This window comes from Chiloscyllium plagiosum, unplaced genomic scaffold (genome assembly GCF_037043375.1).
Source record: "Chiloscyllium plagiosum isolate Xiang-an unplaced genomic scaffold, Cpla_swu_hap1 HiC_scaffold_49, whole genome shotgun sequence".
NCBI classification, from domain to species: Eukaryota; Metazoa; Chordata; class Chondrichthyes; order Orectolobiformes; family Hemiscylliidae; genus Chiloscyllium; species Chiloscyllium plagiosum.
Genome location: NW_028270187.1, coordinates 4,707,814 through 4,730,108, shown reverse-complemented (window position 1 = coordinate 4,730,108; position 22,295 = coordinate 4,707,814). Strand labels below are relative to the sequence as shown.

The following is a 22,295-nucleotide window of genomic DNA, read 5'->3' as shown; positions in this document are numbered from 1 at the left end:
ATCACTGTGTTGTTTCTAACTAGCAAGCAGAGTCTCTCCTGGACAGCAAATTCCTCGCCGTTTCAGTGATCAGTAAGTTTGTAAGCGACTCTATACAAATCCACATTATCGGAGCAATGTGATAGTACTGGGGGAGCGTGCAGAGGGAGATTTACCAGGATTTTACTTTGGGGGCTAGAGTGTTTCAGTGATCGAAAGAGATTGGATAGACTGTGGTTGTTTTCCTGAGAGCAGAGGAGATTGAGTGTGGTGACATGATTGAGATGTATAAAATAATGGGTGTAGATAGGGTGGACAGGAAGAAACGTTTCCCTCTTGATGGCATGATCAATGACTAGAGGAGAGGCATAGATTGAAGGTAAGGGATAGGAGGTTTAGAAAGGGATGTGGGGAAAACATTTTCACCCAGAGGGTGGTGGAGAATCTGGAACTCACTGCCTGTAAGGGTGAGAGAGGCTGAAATCCTCATCACATTGAAGAAGGATTTCGATGTTCATTTGTGATGCCAGGCTAGAGTCAGATTAAGTGGTCCTTGACGTTTCACTTGTATTTTATTACAGAAATATGAGCTCGGGTAAGGTGAATAGCCAAGATCTTTTCCCCAGGGCAGGGGAGTCCAAAACTAGAGGACATTAGTTTCGGTGAGAGAAGAAAGATTGAAAAGTGACCGAAGGGGTAACTTCTTCACACAGATGGTGGTGCATATTTAGAATGAGCTGCCCGAGTAAGTGTTAGAAGTGGGTACAATAACAAACTCCGAAAGAGATTTGGAAAGATACATAGATAGGAAAGGTTGAGACAGATATGGGCCAAATGCAAACAAATGGGACTAGTTTCGTTTGTGAGACCTGGTCAGCATGGACACGTTGGGCCGATGGGTCTATTTCCGTACTGTGTGACCCTATGACTGGGAAAATTATGTTCAAGAATAAAGTTGGTTGCTTTTGACTGACATGGATTCAGTTGGCTGAAGATCCTGTTTCTGTGCTGTAGACCTCTGACTCGACAATTTCTTGTTAAGCAATCTATCAGAGAAAGGTAGAAAGTTAGACAATACAAGCTGGGGGAGGCTGATGGTAACATCAAAGATGTTCATAGTGCGGTGGGATTGGGGACAGTGATGGTAACCCCCAGGATGTTGATATTGGGGATGCGGACAGTGATGGTAACCCCAAGGATATTGATAGTGGGGATGGGGACAGTTATGGCAACCCCCAGGATGTTGGTAGCGAGGATGGGGACAGTTATGGTATCCCCCAGGATGTTGATAGTAGGGATGGGGACAGTAATGGTAACCCCCAGAATGTTGATACTGGGGATAGGGACAGTTATGGTAACGGGAGGGGGAATTGAAATGCTGTGCTACAGGGTGGTTGGGTTGGTTGGTCCGGGTGTCCCAGAGGTGTTCTCTGAAACGCTCCGCAAGTAGCCGGCCTGTCCCCCCAATATAGAGGAGGCCACATCGGGTGCAGAGGATGCAGTAGATGATGTGTGTGGAGGTGCAGGTGAATCTGTGGCGGATATGGAAGTTTCCTTTGGGGCCTTGGAGGGAGGTGAGGGGGGAGGTGTGGGCGCAAGTCTTGCACCTCCTGCGGTTGCAGGGGAAGGTGCCGGGAGTGGAGGTTTGGTTGGTGGGGGGTGTGGATCTGACGAGGGAGTCACGGAGGGAGTGGTCTTTACAGAATGCTGATAGGGGAGGGGAGGGAAATATATCCTTGGTGGTGGGGTCCGTTTGGAGGTAGTGGAAATGACGGCGGATGATGCGCTGTACATGGAGATTGGTGGGGTGGTTGGTGAGGACCAGTGGGGTTCTGTCCTGGTGGCGGTTGGAGGGGCGGGGCTCAAGGGCGGAGGAGCGGGAAGTGGAAGAGATGCGGTGGAGGGCATCGTCGACCACGTCGGGGGGCAAATTGCGGTCCTTGAAGAAGGAGGCCATCTGGGTTGTGCGTTTTTGGAACTGGTCCTCCTGGGAGCAGATGCGGCGGAGTCGAAGGAATTGGGAGAATGGGATGGTGTTTTTACAGGGGGCAGGATGGGAGGAGGTGTAGTCCAAGTAGCTGTGGGAGTCGGTCGGTTTGTAGTAGATGTCCGTGTTGATTCGGTCGCCTGAGATAGAAATAGAAAGGTCGAGGAAGGGGAGGGAGGAATCTGAGACTGTCCAGGTGAAATTGAGGTCGGGGTGGAAGGTGTTGGTGAAGTGGATGAACTGTTCAACCTCCTCGTGGGAGCACGAGGCGGCGCCGATACACCCAACCACCCTGTAGCTCAGCATTTCAATTCCCCCTCCCACTCCACCAAGGATATGCAGGTCTTTGGACTCCTCCATCGTCAGACCACAACAAAACGACGGTTGGAGGAAGAACGCCTCATCTTCCGCCAAGGAACCCTCCAACCACAAGGGATGAACTCGTATTTCACCAGTTTCCTCATTTCCCCTCCCCCCACCCTGTCTCAGTCAAATCCATCGAATTCAGCACCGCCTTCCTAACCTGCAATCTTCTTCCCGACCTCTCCGCCCCCACCCCAGTCTGACCTTTCACCCTCACCTTGACCTCTTTCCACCTATCACATTTCCGACGCCCCTCCCCCAAGTCCCTCCTCCCTACTTTTTATCTTAGCCTGCTGGACAAACTTTCCTCATTCCTGAAGAAGGGCTTATGCCCGAAACGTCGATTCTCCTGTTCCCTGGATGCTGCCTGACCTGCTGCGCTTTTCCAGCAACACATTTCCAGCTCTGATCTCCAGCATTTGCAGACCTCACTTTCTCCACAGTGATGGTAACCTCCAGGATATTGTTAGTGGGGATGGGGACAGTGATGGTATCCCCCAGGATGTTGATACTGGGGATGGGGACAGTGATGGTAACCTCCAGGATGTTGATAGTGGGGATGGGGACAGTGATTGTAACCCCCAGGATGTTGATACTGGGGATGGGGACAGTTATGGTATCCCCAGAATGTTGATACTGGGGATGGGGACAGTTATGGTATCCTCCAGGATGTTGATACTGGGGATGGGGACAGTGATAGTAACCTCCAGGATGTTGATAATGGGGATGGGGGCCGTGATGATATCCCCCAGAGTGTTGATACTGGGGATGGGGACAGTTATGGTATCCCCCAGGATGTTGATAGTGGGGATGGGGACAATGACAGTAACCCCCAAGATGTTGACAGTGGGGTAGAGGTGGGGATAGTGACAGTAACCCCCAGGATGTTGATAGTGGGGATGGGGACAGTGATGGTAACTGTTGAAGAAAACTCTCGAGACTGAGACCTTGAGAACTGATTAGTTTATTCTACGATATATCATGAGGAATTCACCATCCTAACTGTGGCTCGGTGCTTTTCCGATGTACATCAGGATACTACAGGATTATATAGAGAAAGCAGATAGGGGCCGATCGTTGATTACACAGCTTGGTACTAAATTAGAGGTTAGTTATTAGGGTCAAAACTAAGCACTATTATGCATTCCACAAGTATTTACACAGATTGCTAACACTAAGGAGAGATGTCCCTAATTAGCTGAATGACCGTGAAGTGGCAATAACTCGTAAAGGAAGTGGGACTAATTGACAAGTCTGTGTCCGCTTGACTCGTTCTACAGCCTGCCCTGATCATTCATCAAAGTGGGAAAAACACTAACTTGACACCTTAGGAAGATAAGGCCTACCTTTCACATTACCCATAAGTAAGGAATGCACAGCCAGCAAAGTTCTGGGGACGCAAAATGGTTTCTCAGCCAGATTAGGAAAATGCCTTCCAGGCAAACCATGTCAACTTTCCCAACAGTAACCATCAGGATGTTGATAGTGGGAAGAGTGTGGGGGTAGTGATGGTAACCTTCAGGATGTTGACAGTGGAGTGGAGGTGGGGATTGTGATGTTGATCGTGGGAAGAGGGTTTGAAGAGGTTGGGGACAGTGACGGTAGCCACCAGGAGGTTGATCATGGGAAGAGGGTGGGGACAGTCATGGTAACATCATTGAACATAGAGAGGCAATGGTTGGATGATTTGGCCATCCATAGTTAACACAAATCTTTCGAAGTGTAGATTTTACAACATATGGAGACTTTACGATGATATGAAATATCGCTTGTTTTATTTCTCCTTTCCATCAATTATTATCCTATCATCGAAGATAACATCTGTGAAAAAAAGAGACAATTTCAGCGTCCGATCTGTTATTTCCTCTTTGTCTTGTTTCTTCCAGTTCCTGTTGCTGGGGTTTTCCTCACTCCCAGAGCCACTAAAATGGAGGTTCTGATTGGGAGTTGTCTCGTTCCAGAATGTGTATTGAGCCGAGGTACTGGACCCTACTTTCAATGGTACATTCAACAGAAAGCCTTAAATAATGCCAGCAGGAATTACAACTCTAGCTCAGACAGGACAAAGCCGGCCATTGAATCCTTCCAGTCCAAATGCCAAGGCCGGTACCAGTGCATGGTGATCAACAGGGGTCCCAGTGGAATAATATCTCATGTGACCAGTAATTCCATCTGCCTCACGGTGCCAGATAATCCATTCTTCATCCATGATCCGTGCTCGTTCTTCACTGGGGTGCAGCTGAAGACTTGACATGAACACTCTAAAAATTGCTTCAGGCACTCAGCAGGTGTGGCAGCATCTGTGGAGAGAGAGAGAGAGACAGAGTTAATGTTTTAGGCTATAAACACAGACAGTTCTGGAAAAATGCAGAGAGAGAGAATGTGTAACATCCTTGCTCAGATAAGAGAGACCTTCACAGAGAGACGTTTCAAGTCCTGGAGCAGGGATGGCTTGCCACAATTGGACAGGGTGAGACCACACCCTGAAGACCTGTGTGCAGTTTGGCGTAACCTTATCTGAGGAAGGACATTGTGCCTGTGGAGGGACTGCAGTAAAGGTTTCCCAGAGCGATTCCTGGGATAGCAGGACTGACGGGTGGAGAGAGACTGGATCAGTTAGCTCAGTATTCACTGAGCTAACTGAACAAGGACAAGACAGAGAAAACACAGGGAGGGTGTTCCCGGTGCCAGGTGGAGAGTCGAGAACCAGGGTGTCACTTTCTGAAGGAGATGCGACAAGACTGAGATGGGGAGAAATGTCTTTACCCAGAGAGTGGGGAGCCTGTGGAATTCTCTGCCACAGAAAGCAGTCAGGGCCAGAATACTGAATGTTGTTCAGGAAGGAGTTGGATAGAGTTCTTTGGGATGAAAGGGAGAGCGCGGGGAGGCACAGGACCAAGTTGGGTGATCAGCCATGATCCCATTGAATGGACGGAGCAGGATGGAGGGGCCAAATGGTCTCCTCACGATGATATTTTCGATGTTTCTCTGTGAATGGCCTGCCACTGACAGGTGGATGACACAGGAAAGTTTTGCCTTGATATATCTAGGCAGTGAAAACGAGGGACAATAATTTCCAGTCAACAATTTAGAGAGAGTGGATGCAGAGTGATCTTTTGAGTTTAGCATCGATTGGTTTGGATTGGTGGGATATTGTTATTGAGAGAGGCTGCACAGAAACAGTGATGTCACTGCGATGGTGAGGGCTTGGAGTGAATTTCACAGTCACAAGGGTTTCCCTCCAAATGGACGGGTTTTGGCAGGGAGTCAGAGCAACAGGGAACACTGGGGTTGATGTTTGCTGAAGGAATGATGTTATTGACAGGAAATCCCTCTCTGAATACAGCACAGGCACACAGCACTGAGATGGCAGTACTCATTGTCCCAATGTTTCTGATCCTTTCTCTTATCACATTGCTTCCAATTAAACTCCAGAACAAGAAACAAGGTGGGCGAAACACTCTGGCAGCTGACCCTGGCGATCCTGCTCCACTCGGGTTTCAAACTAATGTTGCTCACATAGAGGGTATGTGGGTGTGTGTATGAGAGAGTATAAGTGGGAGGGTGTTTGGGTGACAGTATGAAGGTGTGCATGTGTATGAGAGAGAGAGTTACACATTCTCATTGACACTCACACATACTTTTACGTGCACGCACATACATACACACACTCACTCACGTACTTCTTCAGTGCACCTTGTAAGCAACACTTGAGAAGCCGAACACCATCCAGGGACAACACAGCCCCTGCTTAACTGGCACCATCCACTCTCTCCACCACCCGTGCTCAGTAGCAGCAGTGTGTACCACTTGAGATTCACTGCAGACATTCACCAAAGATTCTCAGGTAGCACCTTCCAAACCCACAACCACTTCCATCTCGAAGGGCAAGGACAGCAGTTACAGGAGTATACCACCTCCTGCAAGTTTCCCCCTCAGCCACTCACCATCCCAACTTGAAATATATTAGCTGTTCATTTAGTGTTGCTGGGTCAGCATCCTGGAATTCCCTCTCTAATGGTATTGTGGGTCTACCTACAGCACAGGGACTGCAGTGGTTCAAAAAGGCAGCTCACTACCTCCTTCTCAAGGGGCCAACGAGGGATGGAAAATAAATTCTCGGCCCAGCCAGTGATTTCCACAACCCACAAGTGAATTTAAAAAAAACAAATAATAAAACACTATGTGGGAATGTGCTTTTTGAGGATGTGGGCAGGCTGAACAAGTGGCAGATGAAATTACTTGGGGAGACATACAAAGTAATATGTTCAGAGGAATGTCAGCACAGATATAAACTAAAGATTAACATTGGAATAATTGTTGCTTGCGCATCAGTCAAAAAATCCAGATTCATTTGCTAGCAGGTGAAGCTGAATATTTACAGAAAACTTTCCCATGTTCTTCCTCTCTTATTTTCTCCAGCTGATTCTTCCAGCTGTTTTTGGCGGCACAGGTCAGTTAGTGAAGTGGTTAGCAACTTTGAACGCTGTCCAAATGGGCTGAAAATCACTCTGGGGTGCAAACCCAGCAATTTTACATTTGTTCGACAAATTGGAGCAAATGGACCCATTGTGTCTGACTCGTTTGCAAATCTAAAGCACAACAGTTCAAATCGAGGACACAATCTCAATTTCCGTTAGACACTGAACTGAACGTTGTTCAGTCCCATCAGTGGTGAGGGTATCCATTGTAGTCGGAAGAATTGAAAAAGGCAAGTTGTATTCTGAATGGGAGAGAAAATTCAAATTGTTTTGGTGCAAAGGGATGAGGATGTCCTTGTGCATGAATCTCAGAAAGTAGTGTACAGCTAGAGCGGGTCATAAGGAAGGCATTTATTGCTAAAGGGTGGAGTATGAAAGTAGGGAAGTGTTACTGCAAGTGGACAATGTATGGCGGTTTCCACATCCGGACTACTGCAGACAGTTTTAGTCCCCTTACTTGAGGATGGATGTAGTTGAATCGGGGGGACTTCAGAGGAGATTCACTGAATTGATTGCCAAGATGAAAGGTTCGTCTTATGAGAAGAGACTGGTACAATTTTGATCAATTTACTTGAGGACAGAAGCAGCTCAGAAGAGGTTCACTCAATCATTTCCAGAGATGAAGGGTTTGGCTTAGATGAGAGATTGAGCAGTTTCTCTGGATTTTGGAAGAGAGGAGATCTAACTGAGGGTTATAAGATGCTAAAGAGGGTATTGACAAAGGAGTTGAAGAGAGAATGGTTGCTCATGTGGGAGAATCTAGAACAAGAGGTTATCATTTCAGGATATGGGGCTGGGCAAATTGAAAACAGAGATGAGGAGGAATGAATTCTCCCAAATGAGGAGGGGGTTGTAAATCTGTGGGAACAACCCACCCCACCACCCAGGACATAAATTGGAGGAGACAGACAGACATATTGTTAATCAGTGATGGATCAAAGGGAGTGTTTGCAGGAAAGTGGAGTTGAGGCTGAGTATGGAATAGTGGAGTAGGCTCCCGATGGGCCAAATAGACTCAACCTGATCCTAATCCTAGCCTGGATGTTCTTGTTAGTTAGTAGCAAAGAAATGAATCAAAACTGCTAGGAGGGAGAAAATGAAGTTTAATTTAATAGAATAGGTTTTAATAAGTGAACATTCAAATAAAAACAAAAATGATTCAACACAAATTTGGTGAAAGATAGTTGAAAGAAATGAAATACAATACAAAGTAGGGAGGTAAAATTCTAAAGGGAATGCAGGAGCAGAGGGAGCTGGGGTTATATGTTCACAGATCAATGAAGGTGGCATAACAGGGAGAGCAGGTAATAAAAAACACAGCATCCTCGGCATTATTAATAGGGGCATGGAGTCCAAGAACAGGAAGGTGATGTTGAACTTATACAAGACACTGGTAGACCTCTGGCTGGAGTGTCAGAGAGGGAGAGAGTGATAACTGGTAGGTGGTGGTTTAACCTGAGGCTTGCCATGCCTCACATAAGGAGAGAAGTGGAAAAGGACAGTCCTTCATGGTAACCTTAGTCAGTGAGAGATTCAAACCCACGCTTGGGAGAGTGGTGGAGGCGGATTCCATAGGAGGTTTGAAAAGAGAGCTGGATATAAATTTGAAAGGGATGATGGTAGAGGGCTATGGAGGTAGGGCTGGAGAGTGGAACTAGCTGATAGCTCTTTCGGGAGCTGGTACAGACATGAATGGCATTCTTCCGTACAGTAAATTTTATGATTCTATGAATGTACAAGTTCTGAACCACGTTCCAGACAATTCCAGGAGGTCATTCCTTGCGACCTTGGCTCAAGGACCTCGTTGCCAGGGGGTTTTCGTATGCAAACAGCAGCAACTTGTTGTCACGAGCGTGGATTGGAACTTGGTTGGGTAATGGTTTGTAAATATTTCAGGGGAGACGATGGGAAATCGAGCTGAGGGTGCAAGTGAGGGTAGACCTGCAAATAATTTTGATCATGCAGAGATCGGGTCAAGTTGATTGAATGGTGAGTATGAATTTGAGCTGCTGATCCTACGCAGTCACGTATAGGTCAGCATTCATGCTGGTATTCATCTGATTGGGAAGATCCACAAAAGACAAATCTCTTTCTGGAAGGGAGTTTTACAACAGAGAAGGTTGTTGGGGGAGGGAGACATGGATGGGCTGAGTCTGTTTTCACAGGAGCGTAGAAGTGTGAGGAGTATAGTAGTTTATGAAATCATGATGGGCATAGATGAGGTGAATGGCAGGTGTCTTTTCCCAAGGATGGGGGACTTCAAGACCAGGGGACATATTTTTCTGGTGAGAGGAGAAACCTCTTTAAAAATGAAGGGCAACTTTTTTTAAATGGAGAGTGGTTCACGTGTGGATTGAACTGTGACCTGACTGCCTTTGGCCCCTATTCCCCTTAATCATTTTTCCGAACAAAAAATTTATCTTTCAGATTTAAAACTAACAACTGATCCAACAATGCCTGCTGTTTGTGGAAGAGAGTTCCAAACTTCTTCCAGCCTTTGTGCATAGTAGTACTTGTTAGCAGCTCTCCTGGTAGTCTGGCCCTAATTCTCCGGCCACTCAGTGTCCTGACATGGAAATATAACTGTTCCTTCAGTGTCATTGGGTCAAAACCCTGGAATTCCCTCCATCAGGGCAATGTGTGCCTATTTACAGCACAGGAACTGCAGAAGTTCAAGGGGGCAACTAGGGATGAGTTGGGCAATAAACACTGGGCCCAGTGGGTGATGCCCATGTAACATGACCCCAGGGCCTTCACCTTCCCTATGTGAGTTTGTTCTGGGGAAGTAGGCACAAAATTTGTAGTGAATGTTGATGCAAAATACACATTCAATGTTATTGAGTCACCTGGTTTGTGAACTGCTTTGAAAGGGTGGGATTCTGGGTAATCCAAGATGGAGGACGGGAAAACTTTCTGGCTGACACAGCTGTTCCTTTTTGAGGTATTTTAGGTGCTGGAGGTGGTTTCCTCAAATTCCAGGAGCAGCAATTAGTTTCATATGCTGTTGCATTGTTTTGGAACTTTGGGCAAAAAAAGTCAAAACAACGGTAGTTTTAAAAGGGAGGAAGACAGACAAAGGAAGCACATGGTGAGGTCAGTGCAGGCGAGAGAGAGAAAGAAACTGACACCAGAGTGACCCTGCACAGTACTGCCTTTGCTGTTTGAATTAATGTATCGCTGGACATTGGAGTGCATCTGAGAAAATGAACCAACAGTGAAATTCACAACTGATTTTGGAGGAACTGTTTGGGCGAAGTTCACAGCACAGAATCAGATAAGTTAATTGGTTTAAGTGGCCTAAAGAAAGTCTGCAGTAGTGAGTAGAGTGGGTTCTTTCTTGATTATATGTTTATTGAGATATATCTCTTGATTAAACTTAAAATATAAGCTGTAACTATTAATCTAACATGGTGCAGTGTTTGGTAGAGGAATAAGATGGTGTTATTTTCTGGGTCTGTAGATTGTTAAGGAGCAAAAATGGTCTTTAGTAGAGGGAGATAGTGGCAAAAGAGATCAATCTATGACTGGTATAGTTGGGAACAGAAGAGAGTCAAACAGTCAGGGCAGGCAGGGACAAGGTAGGACTAATAAATAAAACTGCATTTATTTCAATGCACGGGGCCTAATGGGGAAGGCAGATGAACTCAGGGCATGGTTAGGAACATGGGACTGGGATATCATAGCAATTGCAGAAACATAGCTCAGGGATGGGCAGGACTGGCAGCTTAATATTCCAGGATACAAATGCTACAGGAAGGATAGAAAGGGAGGCAAGAGAGGAGGAGAAGTGGCATTTTTGATCAGGGATTACAGCTGTGCTGAGGGAGGATATTCCTGGAAATACATCCAGAGAAGTTATTTGAGTGGAACTGAGAAATAAGAAAGGGATGATCACCTTATTGGGATTGTATTATAGACCCCTCAATAGTCAGAGGGATATTGAGAAACAAACTTGTAAGGAGATCTCAGCTATCTGTAAGAATAATAGGGTGGTTATGGAAGGGGATTTTAACTTTCCAAACATGGACTGGGACTGCCATAGTGTTAAGGGATTAGATGGAGAGGAATTTGTTAAGCGTGTGCGAAAACATTTTCTGATTCGGTATGTGGATGTACCTACTGTTGGGAAATAAGGCAGGGCAGGTGACTGTGGTGTCACTGGGGGAGCACTTTGGGGCCAGCGTGTATAGTGGTGGAAAACAATTGACCAGATCTAAAAATTGAGGTTCTATATTGTAGAAAGGCAAATTTTTAAGTTATTAGGCAAAAGCTGATTGGGGGCAGATGTTTGCAGGTAAAGGGGCGACTATAAATGGGAAGCCTTCAGAAATGAGAAGCCTTCAGAAATGAGATAATGAGAATCCAGAGAAAGTATATTCCTGTTAGGGTGAAAGGAAAGGCTGGTAGGTATAGGGAACGCTGGATGACTAAAGAAATTGACAGTTTGGTTAAGAAAAAGAAGTAAGCATGTGTAAGGTATAGACAGGATGGATTGAGAGAATCCTAAGGAAAGTACAAAGGCAGTAGGAGTATACTTAAGAGAGAAATCAGAAGGGCAAAAAGGGCTTTGGCAATGAAGTGGCTTTGGCAAATAGTGTTAAGGTGACTCCAAAGAGTTTTTACAAATACAGTAAAGACAAAAGGGTAACTAGGGAGAGAATAGGGCCCCTCAAAGATCAGCAAGGCGACCTTTGTGCGGAGCTGCAGAATATGGGGGAAGATATTAAACCAGTATTTAGCATCAGTATTTACTGTGGAAAAGGATATAGAAGATACAGAATGTAGGGAAATAGATGGTGACTCCTTGCAAAATGTCCATATTACAGAGGAGGAATTGCTGGCTGTTTTGAAATGCATAAAGGTGGATAAACCCCCAGGACATGATCAGGTATACCATAGAACTCTGTAGGAAGCTAGAGAAGTGATTGCTGGACCTCTTGCTGAAATTTTTGTTTCATTGATAGTCACAGGTGAGGTGCCAGAAGACTGGAGGCTGGCTAACGTGGTACCACTGTTTAAGAAAGGTGGTAAGGTCAAGCCAGGAAACTATAGACCAGTGAGCCTGACATCAGTGGTGGACAAGTTGTTAGAGGGAATCCTGAGGGACAAGATGTACATGTATTTGAAAAGGCAAGCACTGATTAGGGATAGTCAACATGGCTTTGTGTGTGGGAAATCAAAACTCACAAACTTGATTGAGTTTTTTTGAAGAAGTAACAAACAGGATTGATGAGGGAATAGCGGTAGATGTGATATATATGGGCTTCTGTAAGGTGTTCAACAAGGGTCCCCATGGGAGACTGGTGAGCAAGGTTAGAGCTCACGGAATACAGGGAGAACTAGCCATTTGGATACAGAACTGGCACAAAGGTGGTGGTGGAGGGTTGTTTTTCAGCCTAAAGGTCTGTGACCAGTGGAGTGCCACAAGGATCAGTGCTGGGTCCACTACTTTTTGTCATGTATATAATTGATTTGGATAGGAGGTATAGATAGTAAATTTACTGATGACACCAAAATAGGAGGTGTAGCGAACAGCGAAGACTACTTCAGATTACAACGGGGTCTTGATCAGATGGGCCAAAGGGCTGAGAATTGGCAGGTGGAATTTAATTCAGATAAATGTGAGGTGCTGCATTTTGGGAAAACAAATCTTAGCAGGACTTATACACTTAATGGTAAGGTCCTAGGGAGTGTTGCTGAACAAAGAGACCTTGGAGTGCAGGCAGATTGGATAATGAAAGTGTTTGATATGCTTTCCTTTATTGGTCAGAGTATTGAGGAGTTGGGAGATCATGTTGCGACTGTACAGGACATTGGTTAGCCCACTGCTGCAATATTGCATGCAATTCTGGTTGCCTTCCAATCCAAAAGATGCTGTGAAGCTGTGAAACTTGAAAGGGTTCAGAAATGACTTACAAGGATGTTGCCAGGGTTGGAGGATTTGAGCTATAGGGAGAGGTTGAATAGGCTAGGGCCGGTTTTCCTGGAGCATCGGAGGCTGAGGGGTGACCTTATAGATTTTTATAAAGGTATGGATAAGATAAGTAGACAAAGTATTTTCCCTGGTGTGGGGGAGTCCAGAACTAGAGGACATCGGTTAGGATGAGAGGGAAAAGATATAAAAGAGACCTAAGGGGCAACTTTTTCACCCAGAGGGTGGTACATGTATGGAATTAGCTGCCAGAGGAAGTGGTGGAGGCTAGTACAATTGCAGCATTTAAAAGGCATCTGGATGGGTAGATGAAAATGAAGGGTTTGGAGGGATATGGACCAGGTGCTGGCAGGTGGGATTAGATTGGGTTGGGATATCTGGTCAGCATGGACGAGTGGACCACAGAATCCGTTTCCATGTTGTACATCTCTATGACTCAATGTTACCATAGGAAATGATGTCACCTTCCCAAGGAAACCTAAACACACAAATATAAAGTGAGCCATACCATCAGTGCTTCATCCGGAGGCTCACTGATGGTACCTAGTGTAGTGATGAACTGTCTGAAAACAAACCTTACAGCTCAGCGAGCAAACCTATATCCAGAAGTCTCTAAAATTGAGATGCATTTAGAAGAGAGATTAAATAGATAGTAACTTCCATTTCATCGGTGGTGTTTGACTTTGAACATATCTGGAAATGGAGCTCAATATGAGTCTGAGTCAATCCACTCTGACTGTGGAAAGGATGTTCTTCGCTGTGACAGCAGTAACATACCTGCTATTTGTTCGAAGCAGCTGGTCACACTTGGCTCAGTACCGAGGGAATATTACATTGTCTTGGTCCTTTGAGTACTTGCCTGAAAGAACACAGGCAAGTAAACCAACATCAACTGTGATTGGCAACATCAATGTAACATTCAGTTCTTCATGCTTAAGATTTTTTATTTAAAGCCAGCAAATCAAACAGAACCACGGGTCTGATCATTATAATTCTTTGTTTTGGAACAGGACAAGGTGAACAGAGCTGATCCTGGTTCCACTCGAGCCCTGAGCTCCTTCCAGTCTTCTTCGGTTTCCCAAATTTTAAAACATTTCACTTAGATAAAATAAACTCACCAACATATGCACAGCTCCACAAATGTCATGATTCCACAGTTCAATGTCCAGCTCCCAATGCACTAACCGTTGAAAAACAAATACGGGGCACGATTTCACATAGAGACATTTATCCAGTGCCAGCTACATTTATCATTCACAGGATTATCACATTTGTTTCTACTGTCCTTTATTTCAATGTCTATTCGCAACAAACAGCGTGAAACAGAAGCCAAATAATGAATTTCCATCAGTGTTTAGGGGATTAAATCCACAAGAATGTCCCACAGCAGCTTCCTCCCTCCCTCAGCAGGCCCACACACAGCCCGAGAAAGGCCTCTCTCTTCCCGCTCGCTCCAAGTTCCGGGACCAGTTCCTGCTCCGCTCGGCCTCTTACAAACAGCCCCCGGTTCTCCCTGAACTCACCCCGAATCAATCCCGGTCTCGGAGCCCCCTCTGTGTCCCAGGCTCCCATCCCGATGTGCTGCTGGAAGGAGCCTGCTGTTCCCTCGCTTCCCTGGGCGCTGATCTCTCCATTGCGGTATGTTTTAAACAAACCTCTTGCACTCACTGAGTAAATGCCCCTCAATGGCAGCGCTGGGGGAGGGCCTCACGCATGCGCTCCTCTGGTCAGGAACAGTCAGTGTTGGGGAGAAAAGGTTCAGTCCCAGATACAGTTGGGGCGGGAGTGAGCTGGAGGCGGAGCTGGATGATCAAAGCCATTTCCCTGTTCTGTCTGTCACTCAGTTTCCTCTCCGGACCCGCCCCTCACTCTCTGTCAGCCCTTTCTCAGTCAGGTCGGGCTGGGCTGTATAAAAAAGGAAGGGGAGGCAGCTCGGCTCTCATTCGGCAGCGATTGGAGTGAAGAAGCGTGATGTCTGGAAGAGGTAAAGGAGGTAAAGGCCTGGGAAAAGGCGGAGCGAAGCGGCACCGCAAAGTGCTCCGTGATAACATCCAGGGCATCACCAAACCAGCCATCCGGCGCCTGGCTCGCCGTGGCGGGGTCAAGCGCATCTCGGGCTTGATCTACGAGGAGACCCGCGGGGTGCTGAAGGTTTTCCTGGAGAATGTGATCAGGGATGCGGTCACCTACACTGAGCACGCCAAGCGCAAGACGGTCACCGCCATGGATGTGGTGTACGCTCTGAAACGCCAGGGCCGCACTCTCTATGGATTCGGCGGCTGAACAGAAAGCGACCCTTTTCCAGCGAACCCAAAGGCTCTTTTCAGAGCCACCCAAACCCTCCGATAGAGAGCGGAGACCTGAGGACGGGGAAGGCAGCGCATAGGGAGGGGAGGGGATGGCGTACTGTTGACGGTAATTTTACATATATCGTGATTATAAAATTATTTCAATCCTGAAACTACTAATACCGTGTTCTGTACGTTGGTTCACTATGAATCGCATGCTGACTTGTAATTGTAAGATATAGCAGCATTACACCATTTTATCATCCAGTTTGTTCTACAATTCTATCATAGCTGATATTTCTCCCAGTAACCTTCGTTCCTCTGTCTCGGTAATAATATCAATATATACTTGGCTGTCCACGCCATGAATAATAATGTTTTTATTTATTTTGCAATCCAGACATTAATGTTACATACTGTAGTATTTATATTTCCCAGACATCATACTCTGGTCAGTTTTGTTTCTGGGAGCCTACGGATGTCTTAATGGCGCGTTCTTTCCATCTGCCCGTTCACACTGCGATTAGATATTGTCTTCGGGCAAGTAATAACCTGGATGAAATAAAAATGTATTGATAAAGTGCGGTTCTGTAATTTTATCGGTGTACAGTGTTAGCTTTTAAGATGTTTCAATCTGCGGGCTTTCGATTGATTCACGGCAGATACAGGTTCGCTTCCTCGTCCAGAGAGAGTAGGAAGCGATGGGGACATTAGTTTTTAACTAACTTCCGATAGAAATGCTAATGACAGATTCAATCAGGGATTGCGGAATTTATGAAAAAAGTATAGTAATAAGTGTGATTTTAACATCAAATTTTGGTATTGTGGTTTTTCCACAAATATCTTACACATCTCAATGACTGTTTGCGTTAACATGGCTTGTGGTGAGGCGGAGGCAGGAGAGACAGGGAAAAAAATAGCGCCAAGAGATCAACGGCTTCTTTTCAAATTTAAAATTGCCCGCCATGACGTATAAAAGAGCAGCAAGTTTTACAAAGAATACATGAGCAACTACACGTTGATGGGTTTTTTTTCAAATACGAAATTAAAGATCAGACAATCTCACTTTACCCCATTCCCGCCTTTATAGTTGAAAAATATGCTTCACTGGTGTTCAATCTGCTCTCTCTCTCCAGAGGCAGGGGATAACAGACTGGATAGGAACTGAGCAGAAAATAAAACGCAGAGGGTCAGGGACCGTTCCTTACTGTCTCCTGCAGCGACTAACCCGTTACTGCACTGGGTCAAACCAGCTCTTCCTACTGCACTTAAAGGAAATGTGAATCTAATGTGAGGTCAAACCAGATCGGAGATATTCTAAACTCATAGGACATTATAACAAAACACAGAGATCACTCAAGCAGTGACCGTTCAAGAAAATAATCCTGTCATTCAGAACATTCTGACAATCACATTTTATGACAAATTCTTCCTCTGCTCCCGAAGACAGTGACAGTATCCAATTAAATGGAGCGTGGAATTTATTGATGTCCGGTACAAAGGCGAGGAAAATAATCAATCCGACTGAAAGTTTAGCTCATTTCACAGATGCTGTGAGTGGCTCTTAAAAGAGCCTTTGGGTTGTCAGATTCAAGAAAGAACTCTTCACTTTTTAGCGGCTGCCGCAGAGCCGGATTTCTTGGGCAGCAGCACGGCCTGGATATTAGGCAGCACCCCGCCCTGAGCGATGGTCACCCCTCCCAGCAGCTTGTTGAGCTCCTCGTCGTTGCGCACGGCCAGCTGCAGGTGCCTGGGGATGATGCGGGTCTTCTTGTTGTCCCGGGCCGCGTTGCCGGCCAGCTCCAGGATTTCAGCCGTCAGATACTCCAGCACCGCAGCCAGATAGACCGGCGCTCCGGCACCCACACGCTCAGCATAGTTACCCTTTCTCAGGAGCCTGTGAACACGGCCCACCGGGAACTGCAGGCCAGCCCGGGACGACCGAGACTTCGCCTTGGCGCGACCTTTCCCACTGCCCTTTCCTCTCCCAGACATAGTCACGAACTCACAAGCAATTTCAGAGAAAATACTACAATCCGCCCACATTGCGGCCTCTTATACCTTCGGGAGGAATGGTGGGGCGGCCATTGCTGATTGGTCCCATTGTTCAGCCCCTCCTAATGTTGTTTCAATTTCAAATCTGATATGTGCCTCAGTCCCCAATCCGGACAGGACATGGCAAATCATCAACCGCTTTTTTCCATTTTGAAAAGCCCGCCAATTTACAAAGGAAGAGGTTTTAGATTGAAAAATGAAATACCAAAAAAAAACCCGAGGACGTTTAAAAACACTTACTACTCGTATGCTAATTTACTTTTATTTATGAATGTATCCGTGACACGATCTGTCTCTCCCTCATTTGCCCACCTCCATCTTTCCATTTCTGATCTGGAGAATGGGCAATTTTCTAACCCTTGTGACGAGCTGAAACAAAACAGGCTATACACTGTCTTTTCACATTTCAGTTGCACCCCGGTATGTTGATAACGCGGCACACAACGTTCTTCCAGCTCAGTATCAATGGCGAACACGGTGTTTGGTCGATATTTTAAAATCGCCCTCCCTCGTCGCTCTCGATCAGATTCAGCAAAAACCAAATTTCACATTTCAGTGCGGCAGCTGTTTTGGTGTTTTCTCGGTTCACTTTGAAAGCCTCTCCCCGACAGCAGAAAGTGCTTTACTTTTTGCATTCTGAAAAATCGGATTAAACCCGCGCCTTGGCAATGTTAAAAAAGGGGTAAAATACATCAATCTGTGTGACTGAAAGCTGTGGGCACTTTCGTTTGGTTTGCCAGGGTGAAAACTTAACATTCCACCAGGGCTTTTAGGAAGTTGAACAAATGAGATGAAAAATGACTCCCTTACGTGTAATCTGCTCTCGCAACAGACCGAGAAGGGACGGTTTAATTTGCAAAGCACTGATAAAATCAAACGTGACTAAAAACGCCTCGTCAAAAATATCCAATTGCAAAGCAACCATAAAAGTGAATGTAGGACGAAAATTTAAAACATCTCATCATGAATCACATGCAAACTAAAAGAAACACCCCTTAAAGAATTGGTTCTGTTGTCTCAGGACAAGTTGTGGGTGGCTCTTAGAAGAGCCTTTGGGTTGTGGATGTGTGTTTTGTCTCAGTGCAATGCGGTCCTTCACTTGGAGCTGGTGTACTTGGTCACCGCCTTTGTGCCCTCCGACACGGCGTGCTTGGCCAGCTCCCCGGGCAGCAGCAGCCGCACGGCGGTCTGGATCTCCCGGGAGCTGATGGTGCTGCGCTTGTTGTAATGGGCCAGGCGGGAAGCCTCCCCCGCGATGCGCTCGAAAATATCGCTGACGAACGAGTTCATGATGCTCATGGCCTTGGAGGAGATGCCGGTGTCGGGGTGAACCTGCTTCATCACTTTGTAGATGTAGATGGAGTAACTTTCTTTCCTGGACCGCCTTCTCTTCTTACCGCCCTTCGCCGGCGCCTTCTTGATGATTTTCTTCGCGCCCTTCTTGGAGGCTTGCTGTGCTTTCTTCTCATCAGCCATAGCGCCGCTCACTCTCAGACACAGAATAAGGGAAAGCGGGCTCGGAGTTCCTTTTTTTATAGACTGACGACGTCAGCAATGCTAATGAGGGATGGGGGAAAGCCTGGTTTCTGATTGGGTAGTTTACCCGGAGTCATTCCCAAACACTCAGTTTCTGTGATTGGGTAAAGTGGGATCCAATGTGGATCTGTCAGAATCTGCAACGAAATGTGAAGTGGATGGTGATTCTGTTCCTGTCAGTCTGACTGAGGGAGATTTGTTTTGTGTCTGTGATACAGAAAGCGACTGTGGTAATGGCTCGGTTTCCTTTTGCTCGTTGTTGTGATGATGTGGGAGTGGAAGGCAAATGCCGGAGGAAACATCACAGAAGCGCTTCACAGGAGGTTCCCAAGCACTGAGGATGTCACTTAGACAGGGGACGAAACGTCTGCAACACAAATTCCCAGCTCGGCGAACAGAACCACAACATTTAGAGCATTTCTCAGTCTCATACGAATGCCTGTTAACCAGCAACCGTTAGCATGCTATATATGTCTCACTTGAACTTTGTATCTATCGAGTCCTTATTTGGACATTTTGCATGAATTCAATACCTATCCATCGAGGCTGTGGTCCTCTGTGTAATAGTCAATTAGTGTTACTGCAAGACAGGTTTTATTCTGTATCCACCAAACACTGATGGAAGCTGTAAAACTTTACACCATTTGCCTTTCACTTGGAAATGTTCCTCCAATCTGTGCCTGGGAGGTAAAGCATTTTTGTTTACTCTATTTCACAGTCCTTACATGTCAATATGTTACTGGACTGTAACTTAAACCTTCTGAAGTGTAATCTGTTGTTTTTTATTCTGTAGGTGTCAGTCATTAACATAAGAATGTGTCTCATTTAGTATCTACAATTTTGAGTGTGACCAAACACCATTTTAGACAGTCTCAGCTAGGACTCCCTCCCCTCCACAGCAAATCCTTACAATCAACTTCTGCGATTTGACAGTAAGTTTGTATTTATAACTGTAGCATTTGGCAAGAGGCAATATCTTGTACCTTGCGGAATTTGCAATAACAATGTTACTGCTGACGTTACACTGTTCATGTCAGTTTCTCACCAGTGAATAGTTGCATTGTATCCTAACAATTCATTGTTTTGCAACTGACTCCGTATTTCATTCTGTAACTGCCAGTTTTTTGTTTCTAATCTTGTTTTTACTCAGTTTCTGTCAATCACTGGCATGTGAGAGAGCAAATATCTCAACATTTCTAACTTCAGATGAAATGAATGTGTTTTTTTTACTCCATCCCTGTTATGTCACAGTGACTTGTAATTGAATCTGTCAGTATGCGATCTGTGAGCACACAGTAAGTTAGAGATAAAGTGAAAGGTGAATTTTGCCTCCTATTTCTGTCATGCAATTGCAGGTTATATGCTCCAGTTATTAATTTATTTCAGGATTTTGTCAGTTTGTCTCAAAGCAGAAGACAAAAAGAAAAATGAGAATTCTGTGTGTACTCAGCTCTGAGAATATGAGTGCTAGATTAGATTAAATTACTTACAGTGTGGAAACAGGCCCTTCAGCCCAACAAGTCCACACCGACCCGCTGAAGCGCAACCCACCCATACCCCTACATTTACCCCTTATTACCTAACACTACGGGCAATTTAGAATGGCCAATTCACTTGACCTGCACATCTTTGGACTGTGGGAGGAAACCCATGCAGACACGGGGAGAACGTGCAAACTCCACACAGTCAGTCCCCTGAGGCGGGAATTGAACCTGGGTCTCTGGCACTGTGAGGCAGCAGTGCTAACCATTGTGCCACCATGCCGCCCACTGAGTGCTATCAAAATGTACCTGTCAGTTTTATTTTAATGAATATGAGAACATTGTTTTAAATCTATACCTGTCGGTTTCGGCAGTGTGAATATTTGAGTGCAGTTTTCATTCTGAACCTGAGTTTCAACTACATGAATGAATAAGTGCATTTGAAAGTATCGGTACCTTTCAGCGTGTGCTTTGTGAATAAATTAGTGTACTTACAATATTAGTCTCTGTTTAACATGACACTTGCCACAAACTGCAGGAGCTCTTTTTACTTCAAATCTCTGTTGCTCAACATGCAAAAGATTTTATCATTCGCCATCCATGTCAGGGTAGCATGGTGGCACACTGGTGCCAGGGACCCAGTTCAATTCCAGCCTTGGCTCATTGGCAAACTGCACACAGATATTCTCCCCATGTCTGCATTGGTTTTGTCCAACAAACCTCTTTACTAATTTAAAACCAGCAACACAGAAAAGATTTATCCCATGCAGTAATCTGTGAAAGTTCAATAGGCCAAGAACTAGTTAAAGATTAACAGCTTTATTTATTAAAGTATAACAGAGAGTGATTAAATAACAACTATTTACAACTCCTTCCTCGAACCTATCTTCTATAATACTCGTCCAATAGAACTCCTGATTAAGATTTACAAAACAAAACTTCATACCTCAAAACCAGGAGCTTTCAGTACTTTTCTGTATTCCTGTCTTTTGTTCTTCTTGGGGATTGTGCTTCACAGGTCACTGATCAATAAAGGTACTTTTAAGAGAGTTATTTTTCAGGCAGTCTTTTTACATGATGGTGGCTTGGCAATTCTCCCAACTGTTCATTTTTTCCCAGTCTTGTACCTCCAGAGCATCGGACTGTATTATTGGTTTATAAGATTGTCAATATACTCAATTCAAACTGGATTGGAATTTGGTATTTTCAGGATATAATTTAAACTGATTGGTTGAATTCAATTTTGTTTATGTCTCCAGTCAAGCAGCTACTTGAGTTGTTTGACCAAATGTTACTCTTTTTTCAGAACACTTGGTGCTGTCCAATTCAACTGGCTTAAAGGTAGTTATACTCACGTCTTTGTAACAGTTTGCTCTCCTTCCACAGACCAAACAAGCAGGTTAGCTGGATTAGCCATGGTAAATTGCCCTGTAATATTCAGCAATGTTCAGACTAGGTGGGTTAACTATGTTAAAGATGTGGTTATGGGGGTAGGGGGTCTATATCTGGGTGGGATGTGCTTTGGTAAATTGTTGCAGGCCTGTGGGCTGAATGACCTCTACCTGGACTGGAGAACCACTGTACTGAAAATTAAAGTGACACTTTTTATATCATTGTCAATCTCTGGCACTCTAAAGCAGGTTGGATAATTTCCACAACTTTTATTCAAAGGTATTGTTTATGATTGTAAGTTATTTTCTGAATTGGTCAGTCTCTGGTCTGAATGTGTACTTTGAATTTATTGTTCACACATTTATAACAAGACCAGTGTGAGAGTTTCTTCATTCTGTGCCTAATAATCTCTGGGTATCTGTCTGAATGTGTACCTTTTCATGTAAATGTTTGATTTTCCTTTGGACTACTTGAAAACAAAGTATTTATTCAGTCATTTTGTCTGAGATTTGTTCTACTTTCTTTTTGTGGAAACAAATTAACTTGCAATATTTGTTTCAATCTGATGCTTAGCTGCTATTTAATTCCTCCAGTCTGGATAAAAAGAATTGATACATGAATTACATGCAGTCAGAGAGCCAGACAGCAAGTTTAAGCCATGGAGAGATAATTGGATGAATAATTAGTTGGAATTTTTAATTACTTCTTTCCCTACTTAAGTGGAATAAATTGTGAACATGCAATAGGTTCAGTATTTTCTAATAAAGAAGTAGAATTTACTTTTCGACTAAGGTGATACCA

The 22,295-nt window shown here is 45.0% G+C and overlaps 4 protein-coding genes across 4 annotated transcripts in view; 2 read left to right on the top strand and 2 right to left on the bottom strand.

Annotated features, from left to right (window-relative positions):
- Nucleotides 1–22,295, top strand: part of LOC122544526 (histone H1.3-like) — a 184,392-nt gene that overhangs the window by 5,684 nt on the left and 156,413 nt on the right. The gene's annotated exons all lie outside the window — the stretch shown is intronic.
- Nucleotides 14,463–15,600, top strand: LOC122544616 (histone H4). Its single transcript, XM_043683936.2, has one exon. It carries the CDS (start codon nucleotides 14,714–14,716, stop codon nucleotides 15,023–15,025), a length of 312 nt encoding a protein of 103 aa, XP_043539871.1. The 5' UTR covers nucleotides 14,463–14,713; the 3' UTR covers nucleotides 15,026–15,600.
- Nucleotides 16,620–17,025, bottom strand: LOC122544579 (histone H2AX-like). The gene has a single exon (XM_043683896.2). It carries the CDS (start codon nucleotides 17,023–17,025, stop codon nucleotides 16,636–16,638), a length of 390 nt encoding a protein of 129 aa, XP_043539831.2. The 3' UTR covers nucleotides 16,620–16,635.
- LOC148135417 (histone H2B type 1-O-like) lies at nucleotides 18,116–18,576 on the bottom strand. The gene has a single exon (XM_087984750.1). The coding sequence runs from the start codon at nucleotides 18,559–18,561 to the stop codon at nucleotides 18,181–18,183; it is 381 nt and encodes a 126-aa protein (XP_087840876.1). The 5' UTR covers nucleotides 18,562–18,576; the 3' UTR covers nucleotides 18,116–18,180.

Excerpts from the sequence above, each read along its gene's own strand:
- LOC148135417 (XM_087984750.1), bottom strand. The coding sequence starts at position 18,561 with ATGGCTGATGAGAAGAAAGCACAGCAAGCCTCCAAGAAGGGCGCGAAG.
- LOC122544579 (XM_043683896.2), bottom strand. The coding sequence starts at position 17,025 with ATGTCTGGGAGAGGAAAGGGCAGTGGGAAAGGTCGCGCCAAGGCGAAG.
- LOC122544616 (XM_043683936.2), top strand. The coding sequence starts at position 14,714 with ATGTCTGGAAGAGGTAAAGGAGGTAAAGGCCTGGGAAAAGGCGGAGCG.